Here is a 20971-nt window from a genome sequence, read left to right as displayed (position 1 = left end):
TTAGTGTGTTGTATGTATTCCAACACTACTTTTGGCATTAAATGTTTTTCTAATACATTTCAATGCTATCATAATATTATTTATTGTATTGTCTTCATTAAAAAGTTGAACAAATTTGTAATGTTTGTGTGAAATTTATATTCCAATATAGCATATTGTAATATCAAATACAATTTCAGTAAATCCCTCCTTTTACTTGTTCACATTAATGTTCTTTAGTGCCTTGAAGTGACAATGATATTTAGGACAGTGAGTTTTTGTGCTTGATGTTTTATTTAATTGCTGATTTTTTTCATCATGAATATCTCCCAGTGTGGTATCATATTAAAATAAAAAGCTTTTATGTTCATATTTCCTTTAACAATTTGTATTTACTTGCAACATTAGTTCATATCATTAAAGATTTAAGTACTGTGCTTTTCTATTTACTTTTCAGATGCAATGATTAAACCATTCACCATATTTCTCAGAAAACTTTTCTACGTTCAACAGGATAACGCTGCTACTTTTTGATGCATGGAACAGCTCTACCCATTTCCCTTGTATTTCCGTTGCCTTAGTGACCGTGGTCGTCAATGCACCCAAAAAACCCATAGCTAAGACAAGTAAGCCGGAAATGGGTAAGTCAGGATATTTTGTGCTGGCACATGCCTCATGACAGTTCCTTTAGTGGTCGTGACGACATTTTGGTTATCTTTGGATGGCAGAGGTACTATTTACAGTCCCGCTTGAGACAAGTAGAGTCTCTCTAGAATAGGGTTGCCGTAAATGTGTTGGCCTAGACCGGAACATCTTAGCACCGGGGAGCAGTGGCGCCGACTCCATGGGGCCCAAGGGTGCCCGAGCCCCCTCAAAAATTCGTTATGGGTGTGAGAAAAAAATATGTCAGGCTTGTTGATTTTCCCCGGAGTGTCCAGAGATCGAGGTTCGAGTTATCAGGGTTCTAATTTTGATCAAATGACTCTTATAAAATGCTTAAAAAACTTAAAACTCATTACTTATAAATTTTTCCGGTGTAACAACCCCGGTTTGGGTCCCCCCAATATTTTTTGTAAGTTGGCACCCCTGCCGGAGAGGGGGTTCCAGCGAAGTTTAAAAACCTAACATGCCTTACTTAATGGAAATGGGTTTGTTTATCTTACTAACTACGATTATTTTTATTATATTTTTTCCTTCTTCGACAAAATAAACTCTTATTACCACATCGTGTTACGCTTTCTGATATAAACTGTTATTATATGAAGACATAATTCCAATAATTTGTACACGAAACCGTGACATGGTGGAGAATTTTCGTAAACCTTCGGGAGGCCCTCAAGAGCGGTCTAAACCGGTACTATCGCGGCCAAACCGGGACGTATGGCCACTTTACTCTAGAAGTACAGTTGCCCGTTTGCGTATGAGTTAGGTTGGGGCTGCTATCGCCCTTCGCGCTTTCTTTTTTCTTATCTAACCCTTCGCACGCGACCCGCCACCACCACTACCGCCGCCCCCTTCTTCCGGGGCATGTCACCACCACCACCCCTTGATCCTCCTCGTCATCTCAGTCCGCGGGCCCACTTCCTCCAATCCTTTACGTGGACTGCCGGCCATCTTGTCGGCTCGCAAACACCATTCTCGCTTGGCGCATGAGAGGACGTCGGCGCTGCACTTGTCTACAAGCTGCAGTCACCGCTGGGGTATTACACCCCTCTCATCTGGCTGTGTTCTATTCTCCTCCGGCTGTTATCCATTCTTCTCCCCCTGTTCACCATTCTCCTCGGGTTGTTAACCACGTTCCTCCGCCTACTATCCTCTCTTCTCCGGCAATTACCCGCTCATCTCCATTCTGCTGCAATCATTTCTTCTACCAGGAAAATCTCCGAGTGAGTATCCCGACTCCATCTCTCTCCAGTGGATACTGCAAGTGAATTTAAGTGTCGCACACTCTCGTTACGCGGTAAGAGGAAGAAGAAGCGAGTAATAATTTTATTTAACTCCGTGGAGATGTTACGAATAGGGGTGGAGTTGGTGCTAAATCTATTTTTTCGGTGATGCGTTACGTATTTTTTTTTCTGAAATGTGGTACTCTGATTGTGGTTACTGGGGACATGTCTGCAGGATTCCTTTTAATATCTTCGTGAATCGATATGCATCCTTATTTTCGGGCCGTTATTTAGCGAATGAAGAAGCGTGAACAGTTTAAAAAGTTTGGGTTGAATGTAAGATGTGACGAGTATTCTCGGTGGTGTTTGTGGGGAATGAAGAGTGAGTTTTTCACGTAAAAGTGATTGTGAAATGCACGGGTGTGTAGATGAGAAAGCTTGCTTGATTTATTTTGTTTTGTAATAAAACACTACGATATGCCGTGCCATAATGGTTATACTACCATAGTGATCGTCCTTTCTCACGAATGGGGAGGAAAATGTGTATAGTGAATGTTTATGTATTTCGTTTTTATCACTCAAGTACTGCGTATACATGTCCTGATGTGTCATTATACAGGGTGTTTTAGGAGGAATCTATGGGATATTATTTGAAGCATTTTGAGTACATGAATATGGGGTCGCAACCCCTCAGTCACTGAACTATGGGAATGGAAACATTTTTTTGAATGCTCTTCGCAGTCACCATGAAAACGGTTTTTCTTAGATATCCAGCCTTTCCGACATTTTATTTTATTACCTGTTTTTTTAAGGACATAAATAATTAATTAGTTAAATAATTGTCTGAAACGATTAATCTTAAAATGGGCGAGATTGCGCAATCGTATTATTGATACGCGCTCAAAGCTCTCGTTTAAATAAGCTCAAATATTAATTGTTTGAGACAATTGAGAGGGTGAGGAGTCAAGGGGTGTAAATGATTTAGGCACAGAAATTGATAGGATAAATATACAAAAACTTGGTGGCCAAGGGATACGAGTAATCCTCAGTTCTTTGCTGACATCGAGTGGAAAATCAAATGCACTACTAAACATCTAATTTATCTCGTTTGTTTTCTTAAACTAATTTCTGTACGTGACTCTGCTTAGAAAAAAAATCACTTGCCCCCTGGATTTTCACCCCTTCATTTATAATCGCGCATTTTCGTCCGCCCTAAATTATTCATTGTCCTTAAAAATACAGAGCATTCAGTACAATGTCGAAAAGGCTGGTTACTCATTAAATGCCATTTCCATGGTAACTGCAAAGTGAATTTTAAAAAATGTTTGCGTTGCCATAGCTAAGACTAACTTAGGAGTTACGACTCCCCATGTACATGAACATAAAATGCTTTAAAATCTTTTCCCCTACCACTTCCTGAAGTATTGCAAACTCCTTCTAAAACACCATTTTTTAAGAATTGAGGAATTACGTCATTCTCGTGTCTCAATTAATATAATTAATGGTGCCACTCGCTAGGAAGACTCATTGCATTTTTTTATTTTTACCATAGTCAACCCTTGCATGGATTTGCTGTAGGAATTACTTACCGTTGGCAATTTTTGTATTTACACGAATATGCACGCACATTTTGCAATTAAGCGTAATATTTCTATGACCGTGCGTTATGCATGCTGCTTGTACTGCTGACCCCCTGTCAAACACCCTAAATATAGCTCGCGGGGAATTCTGTAAAATTTAGATTTACAATTTGTTAGTAAAGTTACGATGCTGTGAACGCGACTTTGCGTATCAGTTATTAGACATCTTTAAGACATATCATCCAAGTCCACTCTCAAAATGGGAAAAATCTAATCAAAAGGGCAAAGAATAGGCAGGTTTAATTACTAAGGAAAACATTAAATATATCGTGATTAACTGTTTAAGCGCACTAAGCCCACGAACGTTGAGAATATAAATGTTCGATTAAACGTGGTGAATGATAAATGATCAAATAGTCTCGATACTCTGACATCTACATCTACATAATACCCTGCGAGCCACCTCTAGGGTGTTTGGCAGGGGGTGATCAATCACCAGCATGCAGCATGCAATTGGACTCCCACATGCACACCACACGGTCCAAAAAACGTCACGTATACTAACAAATTATACTACCCTATGCTGTTAGAAATAATAATAAAATTAAGAAACATGCATCAAGTTTTACATAGATTAGTTGGCTACACTACAAGTCTCATCTAATCTATTTATGAGTTCTATCGCTGCCGTTATAATCTCTTATTGATCGTGGAAAAAATGACATTCGGAATCTGTCTGTTCTACAATCTATCTCTCTTATTTTATTTATACGATCTGATCTTCCGTAGTATGTTGGCGTCCGTAAGATATGGTTAACTTCGTCAGAAAAGACACTGCTCTTGAATTTATCTAAAACGTTTAGTCTATTTTTCAATCTATGGTCCGACAGAGGTTCCCATCCGAGTTTATCTAAGAGGTCAGTTACACTAACAAGACTATCGTAACGACCTTTCACATACCTATCGTCAGCTCTTCTTTGCACGCGTTCTAACTCTGTTATTAAGCCTTTTTCATGAGGGTCCCAAACACTGGCAGCGTATTCCAAATGTGGTCTAACGAGGGAAAAGTAGCTAATTTCTCTCACTTTGTCGTCGCACTTTCCTAAATATTATTTTAACAAAACCCATTTTACGATTAGCTTGACCGGTTATTTCTCGAATATGTTTATTCCACGTCTAGTCTAACTCCTAGATATTTCACGGATTCAACAGTCTCTAATTGGGTACCCCGAATTATATAGCTACGTTGTAGGGACACTACTGATCAGATCAAAAGATGAAATCGCCGCGGTTAAAATTCTCTGCCACCGCCGGGATTATTAAAAATCTTGTCTGTTTTATAAGCGTCTGGAGGGTGGCAGGTACCCCCGTAACCCTCCTAAGTATGCCTATGGTTACTCTGTGTGGTAACGAGGTCAGGATCTAATTTTGTTCAATTTATGCGAGTGTCCTAGATAGAAAGGTTGAATGTTCAAGGAAAGCACATTTTTGGACGAAGAAAAGTTAAAATAATTGCGCAATACCATTTTCTGTTTACTTTTATGACAATTGCTTGAAGTTTGCATACAGTGGGCGTCCATAATGAATTTCCGTTCGGCACCCGTGTATTTCCGTCAGTGGACTTATTTCGACCGGCTTCAAAGATAAACAAATAAGTGGATTAAGTTATTGCAAGCTTCACGTGTGAGAATTCGACGGCAAGAAGGAATTTTCTTTAAGGGACTCATATGATCCGGATGGTAGGATGTAGCCATTTGGCTATGGTGGTCAGAAATGGATTAATTTCTTTGTAGAGTGGATTTCGTCTCGGAGCCACTTGTGTTATTTGTTTTTCTATTGTTTAGAGCAATATTTTAGTTTTGGAGTAATCCAATCTTGTCTCCGATACGAGTTCAAAATTGAAATTACTTTTAATTTGAGATAAACCTAATAATATATTTCATTCTCAGGCAATCAACTTATTAATAGTTTTTTTATCATCTCATTTATTGAAATGTTGTAATGCAAATTCTTTTTTTTAATTTCATGGCGCCACCAGTCGCGCGAGAAACGGAGGAAATGGCAGCTCTAATCAATGAACTGAAAGTAATCAGCTTGTTACTCATCGTGTTAGTCCTTCCCTCACAATTCCTCAGTCGTGAGTATCTCACTAAGTATTGTATAAAACTCCCAAGTGTCATCGCTGATGAGATTATGTATTGAGGAGACGACTCTTTCGATGAATGGAAAAATGTTAACTTAATTGCCATTTATCGTCAATCAGTACCAATATTCCAATTTAATTGTGCGAAGAATCCACAGAGAAAAAATCATTCGCCTTGACCAGGATTCTAACCCGGAATCCCCTGATTTCAGTTTGTGTTGAGTTGTGGACTGCTGAGCATATGATGCCACAAGCAGACTAAATCGTGCGCATAGCGCCACAGCCGGAGAGCAAAGCCCGAACTTAGAACACATGAAGTGTTTGCTCTTGACTAGTTCTAAGTATACCGGAACCAGCCACGGCGATAACTTTTATAGGAGTCACCCGCAATGCTCAAATTGTGCACGATTTGGACCTCTAGTCCGGTTGTGTCCACAAATATCCACAGAGAGGAATGACGCCTCGTCAGCTTAGCTGGCTATTAAACTCGACCGGAAATCGGGGAATCCGGGTTCGAATCCCGATCAAGGCGGATGATTCTTTCTCTATGTGCATTGCGGGTGACTCCCATAAAAGTTTATAACCTGAGGTTTCAGGCGAGATGGAGTGGAAACAGAACATAATGAAGATGCAGGAGCAATTTCCACGATTTTAAATTTATTGGTACTACCGGCTTCGCTTTACAGCATCATCAGGTACAATATATCAAAGTGTGCAACGTCTTAAAGAGTTGGAGCCCAGCGGAGTAGGGGATCCAGGGGCCTTCCCACCATCCCCTTTGGAGCGAAGACATTAAGGCCAATTAGTTGTATATTCGTCATACTTCCTCACTGACTCCATCCTCGGTTTTTCCAAGCACCTGTGATTGTACACCCTTCCCTCCCTTTCTTCCCCTTCCTCCGCCTTCCCGTCTTACCACCCCCATCCTGCCTTTCCTATTTAATACGTTGCACACTTGATATTTTGAACCTGATGATGCTGTAAAGCGAAACCGGTAGTACCAATAAATTTAAAATCGTGGAAATTGCTCCTGCTTCTTCATTATCCCATAAAAGTTATCACCGTGGCTAGTCCCGGTATACTTAAAATTATTCAAATTTAAATTCATTTATTGTAAACTTGCTGGTTCAGGCGAGTAATGGACTCTCAGGTACAGCAAAAAATTGAGCGACCATCGAATTTGACGTTGAGATGGGCCCAGTGATTCACCCAGCTTACAGGAGATATTGAATTTTGTGCAATTTCGGTGCTGATTGTGTATTTTAATCTTGGATTTCGTGCTAAATAAATAAATATCTCTCCCTCTGCTAGACTCTTCGTAATGGCTACCACATCATTCTTTATAATTCCAGTCGATTGGCCGGGACAGCCCGACTGCACGACTCCAAAGCTGCCCAATGGACGCGTTAAAATGCGGATGAATTCAAAGATAGCGAAGTTCCAGTGTCGGCCGCCGAAGATCCTATGGGGCGCCAAATACGCCACCTGCATCAACGGCGAGTGGGACCATAGTCCACCCATCTGCGTGCGTGAGTGTCATGCAGCTCTTTATAACTTATACATATAGTTATGTATTTATAGCATATAGTTTTTATAGCATATTTATAGAATATTCGCCGCTGCACAAAGGGGCGAAATCGTAAAAAAACTGGCAAACACTAAAAAATAAGTAATGTTTTCCATTACAGAAGTTGAAAATTTGTTCAACTCTTGTCAATTTGTTAGTGGATGTGGTAAGGAACAGTGGCACAGCGAAGCGGGGGGGGATTTTGGGGGTTAAATCCCCCCCCCCCCCTAGGGCTCAGAGAAATTTTTAAGTTTAATCCATTTTACTTGATTGGATTGATATTACTAACAGAATAGTGTAACGATTAATAAAATATCCCACAGAAAGCTGTAAAATCACCATTTTGAACCGTCAATCTTAAAATTCCGCAATTTATTAATCTCGCACCGACCGCTTATCCTGGTGGGTATTCCATACCCCCAGACACCCCGGTTTTTCACACACGCATCAATTGCACCTAAACCCCCCCAGCCTTAATTCCCATCTGCGCCCCTGGCGAGGAAAACTATTTATGATTGGTTATTTTTTCTAATAAGCTTCAAAATTAACCTCTGGAAGATATTATACTTTGGATTTATGGAAATCACAAATTAAATAATGAGGGTTATAAATATTTACGCTTTGATTTATTTATTTATCACATCCCCCGTAAAGAGCACATGACGGCCTTTTACAACGAGGGTTTCCAACATTAACAAAATACAAAACAAACATCCATGCCATGGAGAAGGAACACCTACCCAGGCGGGATTCGAACCCACGACCTACGGTTTGGCAGGCGAGGACTTTACCTCACCGCCACCGAGGCCGGCCAATTTTTTATTCTATGCATAAGTTTTCAATCTTTGTTTCAAAATATTTGACTTCCTTTTACGTCATTCTTAACGCATTAATATGTTAACTCAATAAATTTTATTATTTTGCATCATAATTTCCAAAATTAAAGAATATAGAGAATGTGGTAACCATTTGTTTCCATAAGGAATTCGCGAATGCAACTTCTCTTTCGAATATACTACTAGTACGGATTGTGAATCATGATTTTATCTCTTTCACCCCCAATTCTCAGTCAAAAATGCAAATATCTCATGCTTTAATTTTTTTTACATTTATTCTTTCGGAACCTGTGCTTACAAAAACTATGCTTTAGTCTCATTAAAATATTTTTGTCGAAAAAAAACCACCCCACAAACTCTGACTGCACCTCAAAAAAAAAAAAAAAAAATTGCCCACGTTGGATGTCTCCAGGTGTGTTTAATTTATAAGATACTCCGTCAGTCAACTGAATAATGAAATAATTAGGAAATTTTAGGTTAGTTTTACCTTCCATTGCCCAGGGAGGTATTCAAATCCCTGTCTATCGTTATGCTAAAGATTTGAAAATATGTGGGTATCTCGATTCAAAGTTTATTTGCGATAACTTTCATTTCCGGTTTTAATCTTCGTGACGATGACTTTTTTTTCTCAGTATTACTTCGGATTTTCATCACTGTGCACGTAAAATAGTAAAACCAATCCAAACTGCCGCTGTTTTTTAGTCTGTTCTTGAAACTGATTATTAAATTAAACGATGTTTTCCTTTCTTCTTTCAACAGAACCTGGATGTATCCCTCTCGTTCCGTTAGTCAACGGCCAAATCATGATTAGATTCCAGGGTGCTGTTGCCATGCTGGTGTGCAGACCAGGTCATTACTTGGTTACCAGGTCACAGAATATTTACGGCAGGCAAATTATGAACTTCGGATTCAGGAACACTGCATTTGGGTACATATATTGTGACGGAAGGAGGTGGAACGCTACTACATATAATTGCTTACGTGAGTACCCTCTCAATGAACTCTGATGTTTATTGCTTCAGTGTCACTGAAAACTAGCATCATTAATTTGAGTGAGCAATGTAATATTTTGCATTGTAAACACAAGCGATAACAGTTATAAGTGATTAAAATAATGAAATATTTACCATTTTCGTGTAAAATTTGACATTGTTACCATTATTTCGTTGCATTGATTCCTTGGCGTTTGCAAGATTATTAATTGTTAAAAACTCTCATTAAACTGTCGGTAGTGGTGGAAAATTGGTAGAATAGGAAGATTGTCTTCGTTTTGAGTTCTTCCACAAGAGCATAAATATTGCATTTGTCATCTATAACGTAAATTATTTTACTAGTATCGGTTCAATCTCATAATCATTATCTTGCTTATTATTCGACATTACATTATGCTCGTTCAGGAGAAAATAAATGAATTTAATGACAGATAACTAGTGAATGGTAATTCTTGTTACTGCCATTACTATTTCCACAGTATTTGTTTCAAATTTTCCTTATTTAAGACTCCTTATTCACAAATATTATTGTGCAATCGGCCGTAATCATGAGGCAGTGATTTACACCGTATTGAAGGTCAATGAAATTTTCTGAATGTTTCACTTCAAAAGCTTTCTTAAATTGATTCTCTCTGAAAGGATTCGTGTAATTTGTTTTTTTGGTTCAGGATGAGTTTCTTTAGGTAAAAATACTTTTGTATCGTGATCTGTAGTTATCGATTTGGCCATGAGTGCAAAAGAAGTTGCCATGTATTTGAAGAAATGTATGTATTGAAATGTAAGAATGCACTAGCCTATTGCTCTTAGATTGACATTTCACTCCTATTAAGCCGTTGGTTTCACGCTTATCATATTAGGCAGCGGTGTAACTATGGGGGAGGGGTTAAGGGGATTATATACCTCCCCCAAAGCCTCAGAGAAATAAAATTCACTAACTCATGGTTAACATTGTGGTATTCCATCATAAGTTTTCCTAGATACGACACAATTACTTATACCACTTATTTTTTATCAGAGCGCGACCCGGGTTTCAATGAATTATCATCATCTTCAGTCGCTAATTATGATTTAATTAATGAAATCATAATTTGCGCCTGAAGATGATGATAATTCATTGAAACCCGGGTCGCGCTCTGATAAAAAATAAGTGGTATAAGTATTGTGTATATCCAGAAAAGCTCAGAGAAATTAAAAAAAAATAATTCAAACCAATTTCTAATTTTGAGATATAGTAACTGCATCTGATTAAAGTTAAAGATGATATGAAATGTATTTACAGGCTACTGTCATTTTTGTTTTGAAATTTTCCCCGGACCATCCTTGCTTGGTGGGGGGGGGGGGGGGGGTCGCCCCCCAAAAGTATATTCCTGGGTACATTACTGATATTAGGGATACCAATGATAGGGATTGAACCATTACTTTTGATATTTTGTTCGATGATATTTTCTTGTGTACTACTCATTATATAACGTTACTATACACACAGAACTACGTAGAATTACGTGTTTGCAATTTATTCCAACAGCTATGCCTCCGGTGGCTACCCCACGCACCACTACCGCCCTGACCACCAGCACGGAAGCGCATCCTTTGACCACGACGCCTCTTATAGTCACTTCCGATCATCCTGTAATGACAACGGCTACCACCTTGATGGAGGCTACCGTTACCACTCTGCCCAGCGGTGACAGAATTCCCGAAGTTTCATCCATCGGAGATCCGGCTACCCTTGATGGTTCATTGACGATAACACCTGGGGCCTCCATAGTTACCACCCCCGCCCCTCCAAGAACCACGCAACAGTTGACCACGGCGGTGCAGTCTAGCAAAATGACGCAGCCATCTACTGCGGCGCCTCAGACCACCAGATTGGCGCCGACGACCAGGTTAGCACAGTCTACTGGAGCGCCGCAGTCGACTAGGTTGACGTCCATGAAAACGTTGTCGTCCTCGACAACAATGGCGCAGTCGACTAGTTTAGCGCCGTCGACTACGCTGACGCAGTCGAGCAAAGCGCTTACTACTAGTCTCCGCACGGCGTCCACTGCTTCTAGCAGAGCAACCTCTCGTACAACCCAGCGCCCGCGATCTACCACTTCGCTTTCAACGACCACCACCGCCAGCCTTGCTCCCAGATGGAGAATCAGCACTTCGACGTCTTCCAGAGTCGTCGTGACTTCCGCGAAAACCTCCACGATTCGTCCCACCACGCAGCGTACCACATCGCGTGCCATTACCAATACAACGATCGGTGCTGCGCCTCCGGTGACGTGGTGTGACTTTTCCGGGCAGCCTGTGATGAGTGAGTGTCTCAATTAGTTCATCTATCGTTTAAGATAAGGGTAAGTATTAGGGATGGTCGGATCGGATACTTCGGATCCAAACATCCGCGGACATTGCCCTTCATCGGATACTTCGGATCCAAATTCGCTGAAGACATCGGATCTGGATCCGAAATTTTAAATTTATGATTCAATGAATACAGCGTCCCATCCGAGGGAGTGGGAAGATTTTCGATTATACCTTCGCAGGCGCCGTTTCACTGCGATGCTTGGCCTACTCATTAGGTTTTTAAGTAAGGTAAACATTTTTGTTGACATAAAGGGACATTGACATCATGTGCGTGGACTGTGACGTGAAACTATCGCGAGGAAGTGGAAAATCCACCTCACCCCAACTGAAGCATTTGCGGGTGAAACACAAGTCAGTATGCGATGAGAAAGTGATAAAATTCTGGGGAAACTTATGTGAGGAATATAAAAAATCAGTCAATGCTTTATCCGAAGATTGAAACCTATTTTCGTTTCCTAACAGTATCAGTTTACATCCTGAACGTGTAACGATTTTATCGTTTAAAAAAAAATAATTTGAAAGCTTATAAAAACGATTTTTAATCAGTCAAAATTTTTAGACGTGTATGTAAATCAAAATAGCATTCCTTTGATTGTATTTACCCAGAAAAAACTTGAATAATTACTTCGTTTATAGCAGACAGTTGAAAATGCAATATGATCCGAAAATATCCGAAGATCCGGCTCCGAAAATTAAGGATCCGATCCGGATCCGGGTCCGAAAAAAATCCCGGATCCGTCCATCCCTAGTAAGTATAGTAAGTCGATCATGATAAGAGACGATAACTGCAGCGTTAGAACTTAAAAATAGGTTAGTCGACTTGTAGTGTAGCCTACTAACTTCCTAGTCTTCCTAGCCCACTAACTTGTATTCCATAATGCATACTTCTCATCTTTCGTTGTATTTCTGACATCATGTTTTGTGAATTCTAGCTTTATCGGCAGACTACCGTCATGAGTAGTCGGCAAGTTTTGCCTTTGTATGAATTTAAAAGTAAATTTTTGTCAGTATGCGTAGCATTTTTATGACCGTGTGGTGTGCATGTGGGAGTCCAATTGCAAGCTACATGCTGGTGATTGATCACCCCCTGCCAAACACCCTAGAGGTGGCTCGCAAGGTATTGTGTAGATATAAGTTTCATAAATGATTTTCGTTGAAATGCGGTATCAGGAGGAGTAATTGAGCATGAGATGGCATAGTGGTAGGAGTGGCTGGCTTTTATGGTTCATCATCATCATTAGACAATAATCCTAAGATTGGTCTGAAGCAGTTCTCAATTCCTCTCTCCTATCCACTAGCCATTTCATAGCGACGCATTTCCTCTTTTTCTACATCCTTTGTAACCTGTCCTACGTAACTCATTCTGGGCCATCCCTTGCCCTTCTTCCCTTCCACCTGTCCTTCTACGATTTTTTTCATCAGGCCATCACATCTCATTATGTGACCAACTAAGTTGCTCCGTCTTGTCCTTAAGGTTTTTGGAAGAGTTCTCTATTATCCCACTGAAATTCTGAGTGAATCAATTCCACACCGCTTTGCTAGGTGGCCTGAGGAAAGGAAGTGTTTTGCTACCATTAAGGGCAGGCACCTCCACCGTACAAAGTCACTTGTTCCTGAGGTGCTTTGTTAAACCAAATTAATATCATTTTGGCACCAACTCGCAGTATTTGCTTTCACAAGATGAGGGTGGATCCTTGACGCCAATTCGTTGCGCATAGCGAGAAATTGAATGACTGAACGAAACTCTCACGTGCAGTACGTAGAGCATTGCAGGACTCACTGGATGAATTGTCAGTCTCCTGGTACGTCATTTTAATGACAGACTGAGGTGTTCAATTTCGTATTTTGACCGAAAGGAACTTACGATGATTTTTACGTGTGCCAGATTTGAAAAAATCAAAATCTCTTTCCTTTGCCGTCCTTAATTTTCATAATATTTAAATGATCCTTGTGCTTAGCTTTTATTATGTATAATGAAGAAGCAGGAGCAATTTCCACAATTTTAAATTTATTGGTACTGGTACCAATTAATTAATTAGTACCAATAAATTTGAAATTGTGGAAATCGCTCCTGCTTCTTCATTATGTTCCGTTTCCACTCCATCTCGCCTGAAACCTCAGATTATATTTTATTATGTATCTTTATTTAGTGATGAATTTCGATATGGGAGTTGTGGTCTAGGAAGGGATGGTGGATGCTAGGTGAAAAATAAACTCTGCCACACGAATGTGCCCCCTTCCCCAGACGCTTCAAAAATAGACAAGTTTTTTAATACAATAATCAATACGTTCGTTTTGTTTTGTGCATTACGGAGCCTCAGTAATTTAAGCCTTAAGCCCAAGTCATGAAGACAGATTTTCCAGTCATAGGTCATTCGCTAGTCAGCGCTCGAAAAAAAGCATCGCCCAAGTGGGATAGGGGCTCGAAAACTGTCGTTATTACATATGCAACTTATTAAAAATTTCATAATAATAAAGTTCATATTAAATTAAAGAGAATATTTCGTACAGTAGTATTGTACCTTGTTTTTAATCTCAAATTTGAGAATACTCTTTGCCTGTCAGAACCAAAGAGTTATTAATTTTTTATTGCTTATGAAATTTTTATATTGTTAACAAATTCAACGGGTACCACTTTCAATTTCCAATTATTACCTCCTGAGTAGGTAATTCACGGAACAAGTCCAACAGTCTTAGAAATGTTACTACTTGCTGATAAGCCAATTACCCTATCTCAGGAGTTGACAACTCAGAAGTCCACTTTTGAAAAAATATTAACATCAGTAGTTGACTATTGAGAAATCCTCACAGCTCCATCCTCAAATAATGCAGTGTAATAAACTACCGATAATGTTGTTTCCGCACGTAGGTAGGAGCAGAAAGCACTATTACCTACCACCTATTTCCATTAGTTCTTTATGCTAATGATAAAACGACAGCAAATGCACATTCTGCATCATATTTACACAAATAACAGAGTCAGACCTAAATTACTTAAAGTTAACAGAGGAAGCTGGAGATATCTCAGTAAATACAAGTACTCCTGTCTTACGTTCTCTTCAGGAAAACAGGATTTCCATGGACACTAAATATGGCGGAAAGATTTTCTGCCTGGCTTCACCCAGAATACATCACTCCACCTCTGTTGAACTATATACTCTAAGGTCAGACCCCTGTGCCGCAGAAAAAATTCGGCATGCGCCCTTGCACCGAAACGTAGCTTTGTGCAGGGGCGGATCCAGGATTTCTTCCTGGGAGGGGCACAAGCAAGGCCGTATTCAAGATTTTGTCTTGGGGGGGGGGCTCAAGGATACCTCGTAATACAAAACGAACCAGGGCTGCCGACTTACAAAAAATATTGGGGGGCCCAAATCGGGGCCTTTGCCCCGGGAAATTTTATAAGTAGTGAGTTTTAAGTTTTTCAAGCATTTTAGAATAGTCATATGATCAACATTAGCACCCTGATCACTCGAATCTCAATATTTGAGTTATACTGGACACTCCGGGGAAAATCGACAAGCCTGACACATTTTTTCCTCACACCTATAACGAATTTTTGAGGGGGCTCGGGCCCTCTTAGGCCCCATGGAGTCGGCGCCACTGAAACGAACGCAATGATAATGGGACCGTATTAAAAATCTTGCATATTTTTAAGGGTCTGGGGGGGGGGGGGGGGAAGGGGCACGTGCCCCAGTGCCCCACCCCCCTAGATCCGCCTATGGCTTTGTGCATGTTTGGGGATAACGCTCATCTCTTACCAAACACTGTATGAGACTCGCAGGGTATCATGCAGGGATGAAAATGGTCTTTCTATCCGCAGTGTGGGAGAGAGTTGGCACTCGGCTTGTGAGGAAGGAGTCGGTTCCTGTGTCCGAGAAGTGCGGTTGGACATCCTCAGGAAAACCCGCCTGGGATGTGTCCCCTAGAAGAAACCAAGTTCCCTCCGTCCCTGGCAGGAAAAATCCTGAAGGTAAGCAGTGGCATGTGGAATTGCCTGGTGGCGGAGTGGTAAATACCAATAATACTGAGCGACGGAAGATGCATGGCTTTTCCCATTTGTTGAATATCAGCGAGAGGGGGGGGGGGTCAGGACCCCCGGAACTAGAAAAACACAATTACTTTGCTTCATAAAATGAAAACAATATTGAAAAATCATGAATTAACGAAAGATTTATTTGAAAAATGATTTTTTTCGATTATGAAAAGTGTTCAAATCAGTTAAAAACCATCTACTTAGTACCCAGTTTACAAAAATTTCCCCCCTGAATTTTGCACCCCCCCGAATAAAATTTCTGGCTACCCCACTGGTCAGCGTAACTGCATTAGCGTCGTTGCCATAAGCCTACGTTCAATAATGTCGTGAGGCATTATTTATGATAGTGGCAACCAGTCAATAATACCTGAATCAATTAGAAAATGGTATAAGAATAGAATGTTGGGTAAAATTTTGGTTAACGTGTGGTAGTAAATATTTATCTGAAATCATTCTATATTAAAATTGCGTCAATATACACGACAAAGACGTCAATCTACATGACAAGCATATCAAAATGCGTCACCTTTTTTCAGGCCTTTCTTAACGCTAAATTTAAATCCAGTACAAACTTTCCGACATCTTTATTTTGTTCTTTCTCTCTGTCATTGTCATCGTAACAAGTCGAATGAGATTTTTGATATCCCTAGTTTAACAAGGGTATCATACAAACATTGACCGTCCAATGCTCTCGTAAGCCTGCTTATTATCATTGAAAAGCTCGTGTAGCGATATATTGCATTTTTAACCAGGGATGCCGACTTACAAAAAATATTGGGGGGGGGGGGCAAACCGGGGATCTTGCCCCGGGAAATTTTATAGGTAGTGAGTTTTAAGTTTTTTAAGCATTTTAGATGAGTCATATGATCAACATTAGATACCTAATAATTCGAATCTCGATATCTGGACACTCCGGGGAAAATCGACAAGCCTGACGCATTTTTTCCTCACACCCATAACGAATTTTTGAGGGGTCTCGGGCCCCCTCAGGCCCCATGGAGTCGGCGCCACTGTTTGTAACATGTTTGCAAATTCCTTATCGTAAAGTTATGATCAGTAAAGGTTCTTTGTGGTCGAACCTACACCAATGATCTTTTTTCTGCCCAAGCAGGAAAGGCATCCAGTCTCACAATTAGTGCCATGATATTTGGGAACAATTTGTATGTGACTTTTAATAGAGATATGCTACGGTAATTTGCATATTCTTACTTTGAAACTGTTTTATGGATTGGGCATATGAAAAGCACGACAATAATTTGACCATCTCTCTTCTTCACGTTCAATGGTCTGCATCCCTCTTGCTCTTTATGTCTGTGATGTCTGCGTCTTGTCTGGTGTCATTAAGCACATGGTGTATCTGATTATTAGTTGTAAACAACATTAGTTGTAAACACACTAATGTTGTTACAAGACAAGACCCCTGTTTTTTGTATGCCCCACAGTTCCGCACAGCTACAGTTCAGAAATCATTTACTGTTGTTGCCTCAAAGCTGTGGAACGATTTGCCGAAACAGGTAAAAGACTGTGCATCACAGGAAATATTTAAGAAAAGGATTGTCACCCACCTACTCTCTTGTTACCCATGAACACTGATCATGTACTTTAATAATCATTTATCTGCTCATTGATGTGATTAATACCTATTGTTGTGTTAGAAGTAGTAATCTAGTTCTTGTTTCATTTGCTAAGCCAAATTTCCTTTTTCAAGGTTGTGTTATTTATTTCTTGGTATGTTTAATGTTCGTTTTTCTGTTAGAAAAAGAAATTATTCTTTTCCAGTTTTACTATGTTAATTGTACTGCTCACCACTTTAACAATTTCTATGTTCCAAAGGAGTTAAAACTCCTAGAGCAATAAATGAATTAATTTTTATTATTATATTATTAGTGACTCCGTCAGGAGAGCGGCAGATCACTTTGTGAATATTTTTTCGAAGGAAACATGATGACCTTCCAATCGTCATGCTTTTACGCACTGTATCTCATCTTAGTACCATTTTCATTAGCTTTCTTATGCAAACTTTCTCGTCCAATTAATGGCCTGTATGTTATTTGGTGTCTGGTACCCCATAGCGCATACTTGAATTGTTCCCATTATTTCGTTTCAATCTGAGTACGCAATTCCAGGGAGCTTTCTACGGGCGACCTCTTTGGGAGCATCAATCTCTTCCGCCTTGGCCGAAGTGACTTCTCCCGTTTACAAGCGGAGCACATCGACTGTCGGTGGACCACTGGAATGCCTGTCTTTCTGGCATCGAGCTATGAACGGTAAGCACCTGGTTGGAATTTTCCAATGACCCATTCCCCTACCACATTTATCAAAGCATTGGATTGCCATTGTGTCTGAATGTAAGCAGCGAATGAGGTGAATGTTTTAAGTATTTCAGTAAACGGAAAGACAGTAGTGCCTTTCATCTATGAGCTATTAACGTGCTGTGAATGAATAGGAATTTAAAGATGTGTCCTAATGAGAACTCTTTGACAGTGGCGGCTTGCCCATAAGGACTCTCGGACGCCGCCCCTCCCAAAGATTTGAAAAAGGAAAAAATTAAATATCCCTTCAATTATAATATTTCACTTCATTCATTCACACGGCGCATTAAGCGCAAACATACAAATGAATTGACAGGTAAGGAAAGGAAGGGATAGGAACATATAATGGAAGAAGGACGAGGACAAAGGTGCTGTGGTATATGGAAAAAAGCCAGAAATCAGAGGGTAAAAATGTGGCCTGACTGGGACTCGAACCTAGAACCTACTGTTTGCCGGCTATAATTATACATCTAATTAACCAAAGTGTTCTTTCAATCGCAAACATTGAAAATGTAGGAAAAACACGCAAAAATAGCGCGAGAAGTTCGCATTTGTAGCTGTGGGGCGCTGGCCACAACGTCCTAATCCATTAACATGCAGTTATATGAAGAGTGGTAGTGGTGGGGGCTGTTGGTGCTATGACGCGTCTAAGCTTGTGCCGTATGGAAGTCTTGGGACGTCAAAACCGTTGCGTATTTAGTAAATTGATAGATGCCTATAGTATATTATTGAAGCCGTAGTATATCTAATAGTATATTTTAATCAAGCTTTATCAGGAAAACAAGGTATTTTTTTTAAAAACGGAACATATGGCATCCAAATTGTCTTAAAAACTCACTAAATTACACAAAATACTAAAAATATTTGATCCCTCGGTGGAGTGTGCCCCCCTAAAACGTTTGACTCACGAGCCGCCACTGCTCTTTGATATATATCTTTCTTTCACTGCATTAACTCTTCCAACCCTCGTTCATTGCATTTGTATCAGTCTTTTAATTTATTTTGCCCAATACGCGTTTAATAAGGTTCATGCACGTCGCATTCGATCCTTATCTATTTTTTCAAGGAGAAGATAATTCATTACGGTTCCCACTCCCAGTCCAACTGTTTCTTTTTGCGTGACACCATCACGTGGATAACATTTCGCATAACTCCCACCTTTTGACTTACATGATATTCGTGGCCTTGCCGGGGTTGTTTTAGGTGATTATTTTCTTTAGAATTATCCCCGCTAGCATAGCTCTTGTGGTCATCGAAACATGGAAATCTTTGTGCCGCGACGAGGTTGTTGTCTTTAAGTAAATATGAAGTTATATGAGTCTGGTATCTTTAAAAGTTGTTTGTTAGCTGTTCGAGGCATATGATAAGCAAAACTGAGCATGACAAAAACCAAAATTTACTTTTACTTTCAAGTTTCAGTGAAATTTTAACCAGTAGAAAAGCAATACCATGAAAACACAACTTCGAAACATGTCATACACTTTATCACAAATAAAAGACTCAAGAATATACCACGAATGTAAAGCGAAGATATGTCTTAAAAACATGTTTATTGCCAAGAAATATGTTAAATACCCCCGGGAGTGTCTTAGCCCCCACACCTACTCGGAACAATTAGCTACTGATCATTTGCGGAGTAAAGACGCACGGAGTAGTGGGCCAATTTTCAATTCCTTTTGACGGTCATAAAATGAGCGGAATACTGATGCGAACCCTAACCTTACGCTTGAAAGCGTAGACTAATTCCTTATCGCGGCGGCGCCTCCTTGCCTTATTCTTACCTCCGTCCTTCCACCTCTCCTTGAACATGGGCGTGAAAGTCTTTGGGCCGAATTTCACAACCTGACTCGATAGTTCGGATCTCACACTCACTTCGGATCAGTGGCGGCTCGTGAGTCAAATTTTGGGATGGGCACACTCCACCGGGAGGGTCAAAATCTTTGAATATTTTGTGTATTTTAGTAAGTTTTAAGGCAATTTAGAGACCATTACGACTCACTAATACGCAAAATAAATCACTTACACTAAAACACTAACAATCGCTAAATCGATTAACTCAACTATAACTAGGCCTATTTACATTAAAACAATTTACACATAATAAATCAACTGGTCACCAAAACAAGGCATTCTGCAACACCAAGATTATACGGCCGCCGGGCGGCGCGGCGATGTCAACTCACTAGATACGTCGCTCTGCGCATGCTCAGGCGGCGTCCCAAGACTTCAATAAGGCACAAGCTTAGACGCGTCTTAGCACCAGCAGCCCCCACCACTAACACTCTTCATATAACCGCATGGTGATGGATTGGGACGTTCTGACCAGCGCCCTAGGGCTACAAATATCACGCTATTTTTGCGTGTTTTTCCTACATTTTCGATGCATGCGATTGAAAAAGCACCTTGGTTAATAGATGTATAATTACAATTGAATGGGTATTTATTTATTTTTTCCTTTTAAAAATATTTGGGAGGGTCCGAGAGTCCTTATGGGCAAGCCGCCAATGCTTCGGATTTCAGAGTTGTACCACCTTCACTTTGAGTTACAGCCTTATTCCAGGAACTCGCCTCAGCTGAACTCAATTGAGCGTGTGTATAGTGACCGTATTTTGTAATACGAAAATATTTTTCGTCGTTGAGATGGAAGGAAGATTATAAATAAATATTGTCTACAAAAATTTTAATAGGACTAAAACGGGAATAATAACCTTCAAATGTGGAGACCTTTAGCACAAATGTTCAGAAGAGTAAAGAAAATATCACATTTAATTTTTTTTTGTAATGGCGAAATATCTTACAAATTAAAAAGTACTCCATAAATGTAAACAAAGTACTCTAAAAATAAAAACTAGTTTTCAAAAACGGAAGGCATATCTAGGTAGCCTAATCCGGTGCGTGTGCGGGAAACCATCATGAGAGTAGACAGAACAGAGCGGAGGAGCGTAGGGAGCGATTGAAGGACATAGGCCGGCGTGGCATCAATGTGATGCCACCCGCCCGTTGGCAGGACCTACGCTGGGCATCAATGCTATGCCATCCGCACTCAACGTGTTAATTGTGGTAAAATTTACAGTATCATTGTATTTACGTAAACTAATTTCATTCACGGTATCCTGCTCATTAACATATATCATTACCGGAGTGCAATATCACTCGTGGAAGTATGTTTACCAGAGTCATTGCACTTTTAAAAAGTGATATGAAAATTTTGGAACTTGGCATGCCGATTCGAGTTAGGACTTGAGAAAGATCTCGTAAACCAAGAAGGATCGGGTTGGTGTGGTAGCCAGG

At 40.1% G+C, this 20971-nt stretch overlaps 1 protein-coding gene across 2 annotated transcripts in view; it reads left to right on the top strand.

The window, feature by feature from the left end:
* The first annotated feature begins 1555 nt into the window (after positions 1-1555).
* Positions 1556-20971, top strand: part of LOC124167083 (mucin-5AC-like) — a 33383-nt gene continuing 13967 nt past the window's right edge. The window contains exons 1-7 of one of the 2 annotated variants that reach the window (XM_046544871.1): positions 1556-1865; positions 5484-5582; positions 6941-7117; positions 8751-8972; positions 10509-11285; positions 15156-15305; positions 17495-17635. In XM_046544871.1, the coding sequence (XP_046400827.1) occupies positions 5504-5582; positions 6941-7117; positions 8751-8972; positions 10509-11285; positions 15156-15305; positions 17495-17635 (1546 nt within the window). In that variant the 5' untranslated portion in view covers positions 1556-1865; positions 5484-5503. Of the gene's footprint in view, positions 1940-5483; positions 5583-6940; positions 7118-8750; positions 8973-10508; positions 11286-15155; positions 15306-17494; positions 17636-20971 lie in introns of both variants that reach the window. The other variant, XM_046544872.1, reaches the window with a different exon arrangement.

This window comes from Ischnura elegans, chromosome 10 (genome assembly GCF_921293095.1).
Source record: "Ischnura elegans chromosome 10, ioIscEleg1.1, whole genome shotgun sequence".
Lineage (NCBI taxonomy): Eukaryota > Metazoa > Arthropoda > Insecta > Odonata > Coenagrionidae > Ischnura > Ischnura elegans.
This window is presented reverse-complemented; position numbering and strand designations above follow the sequence as displayed.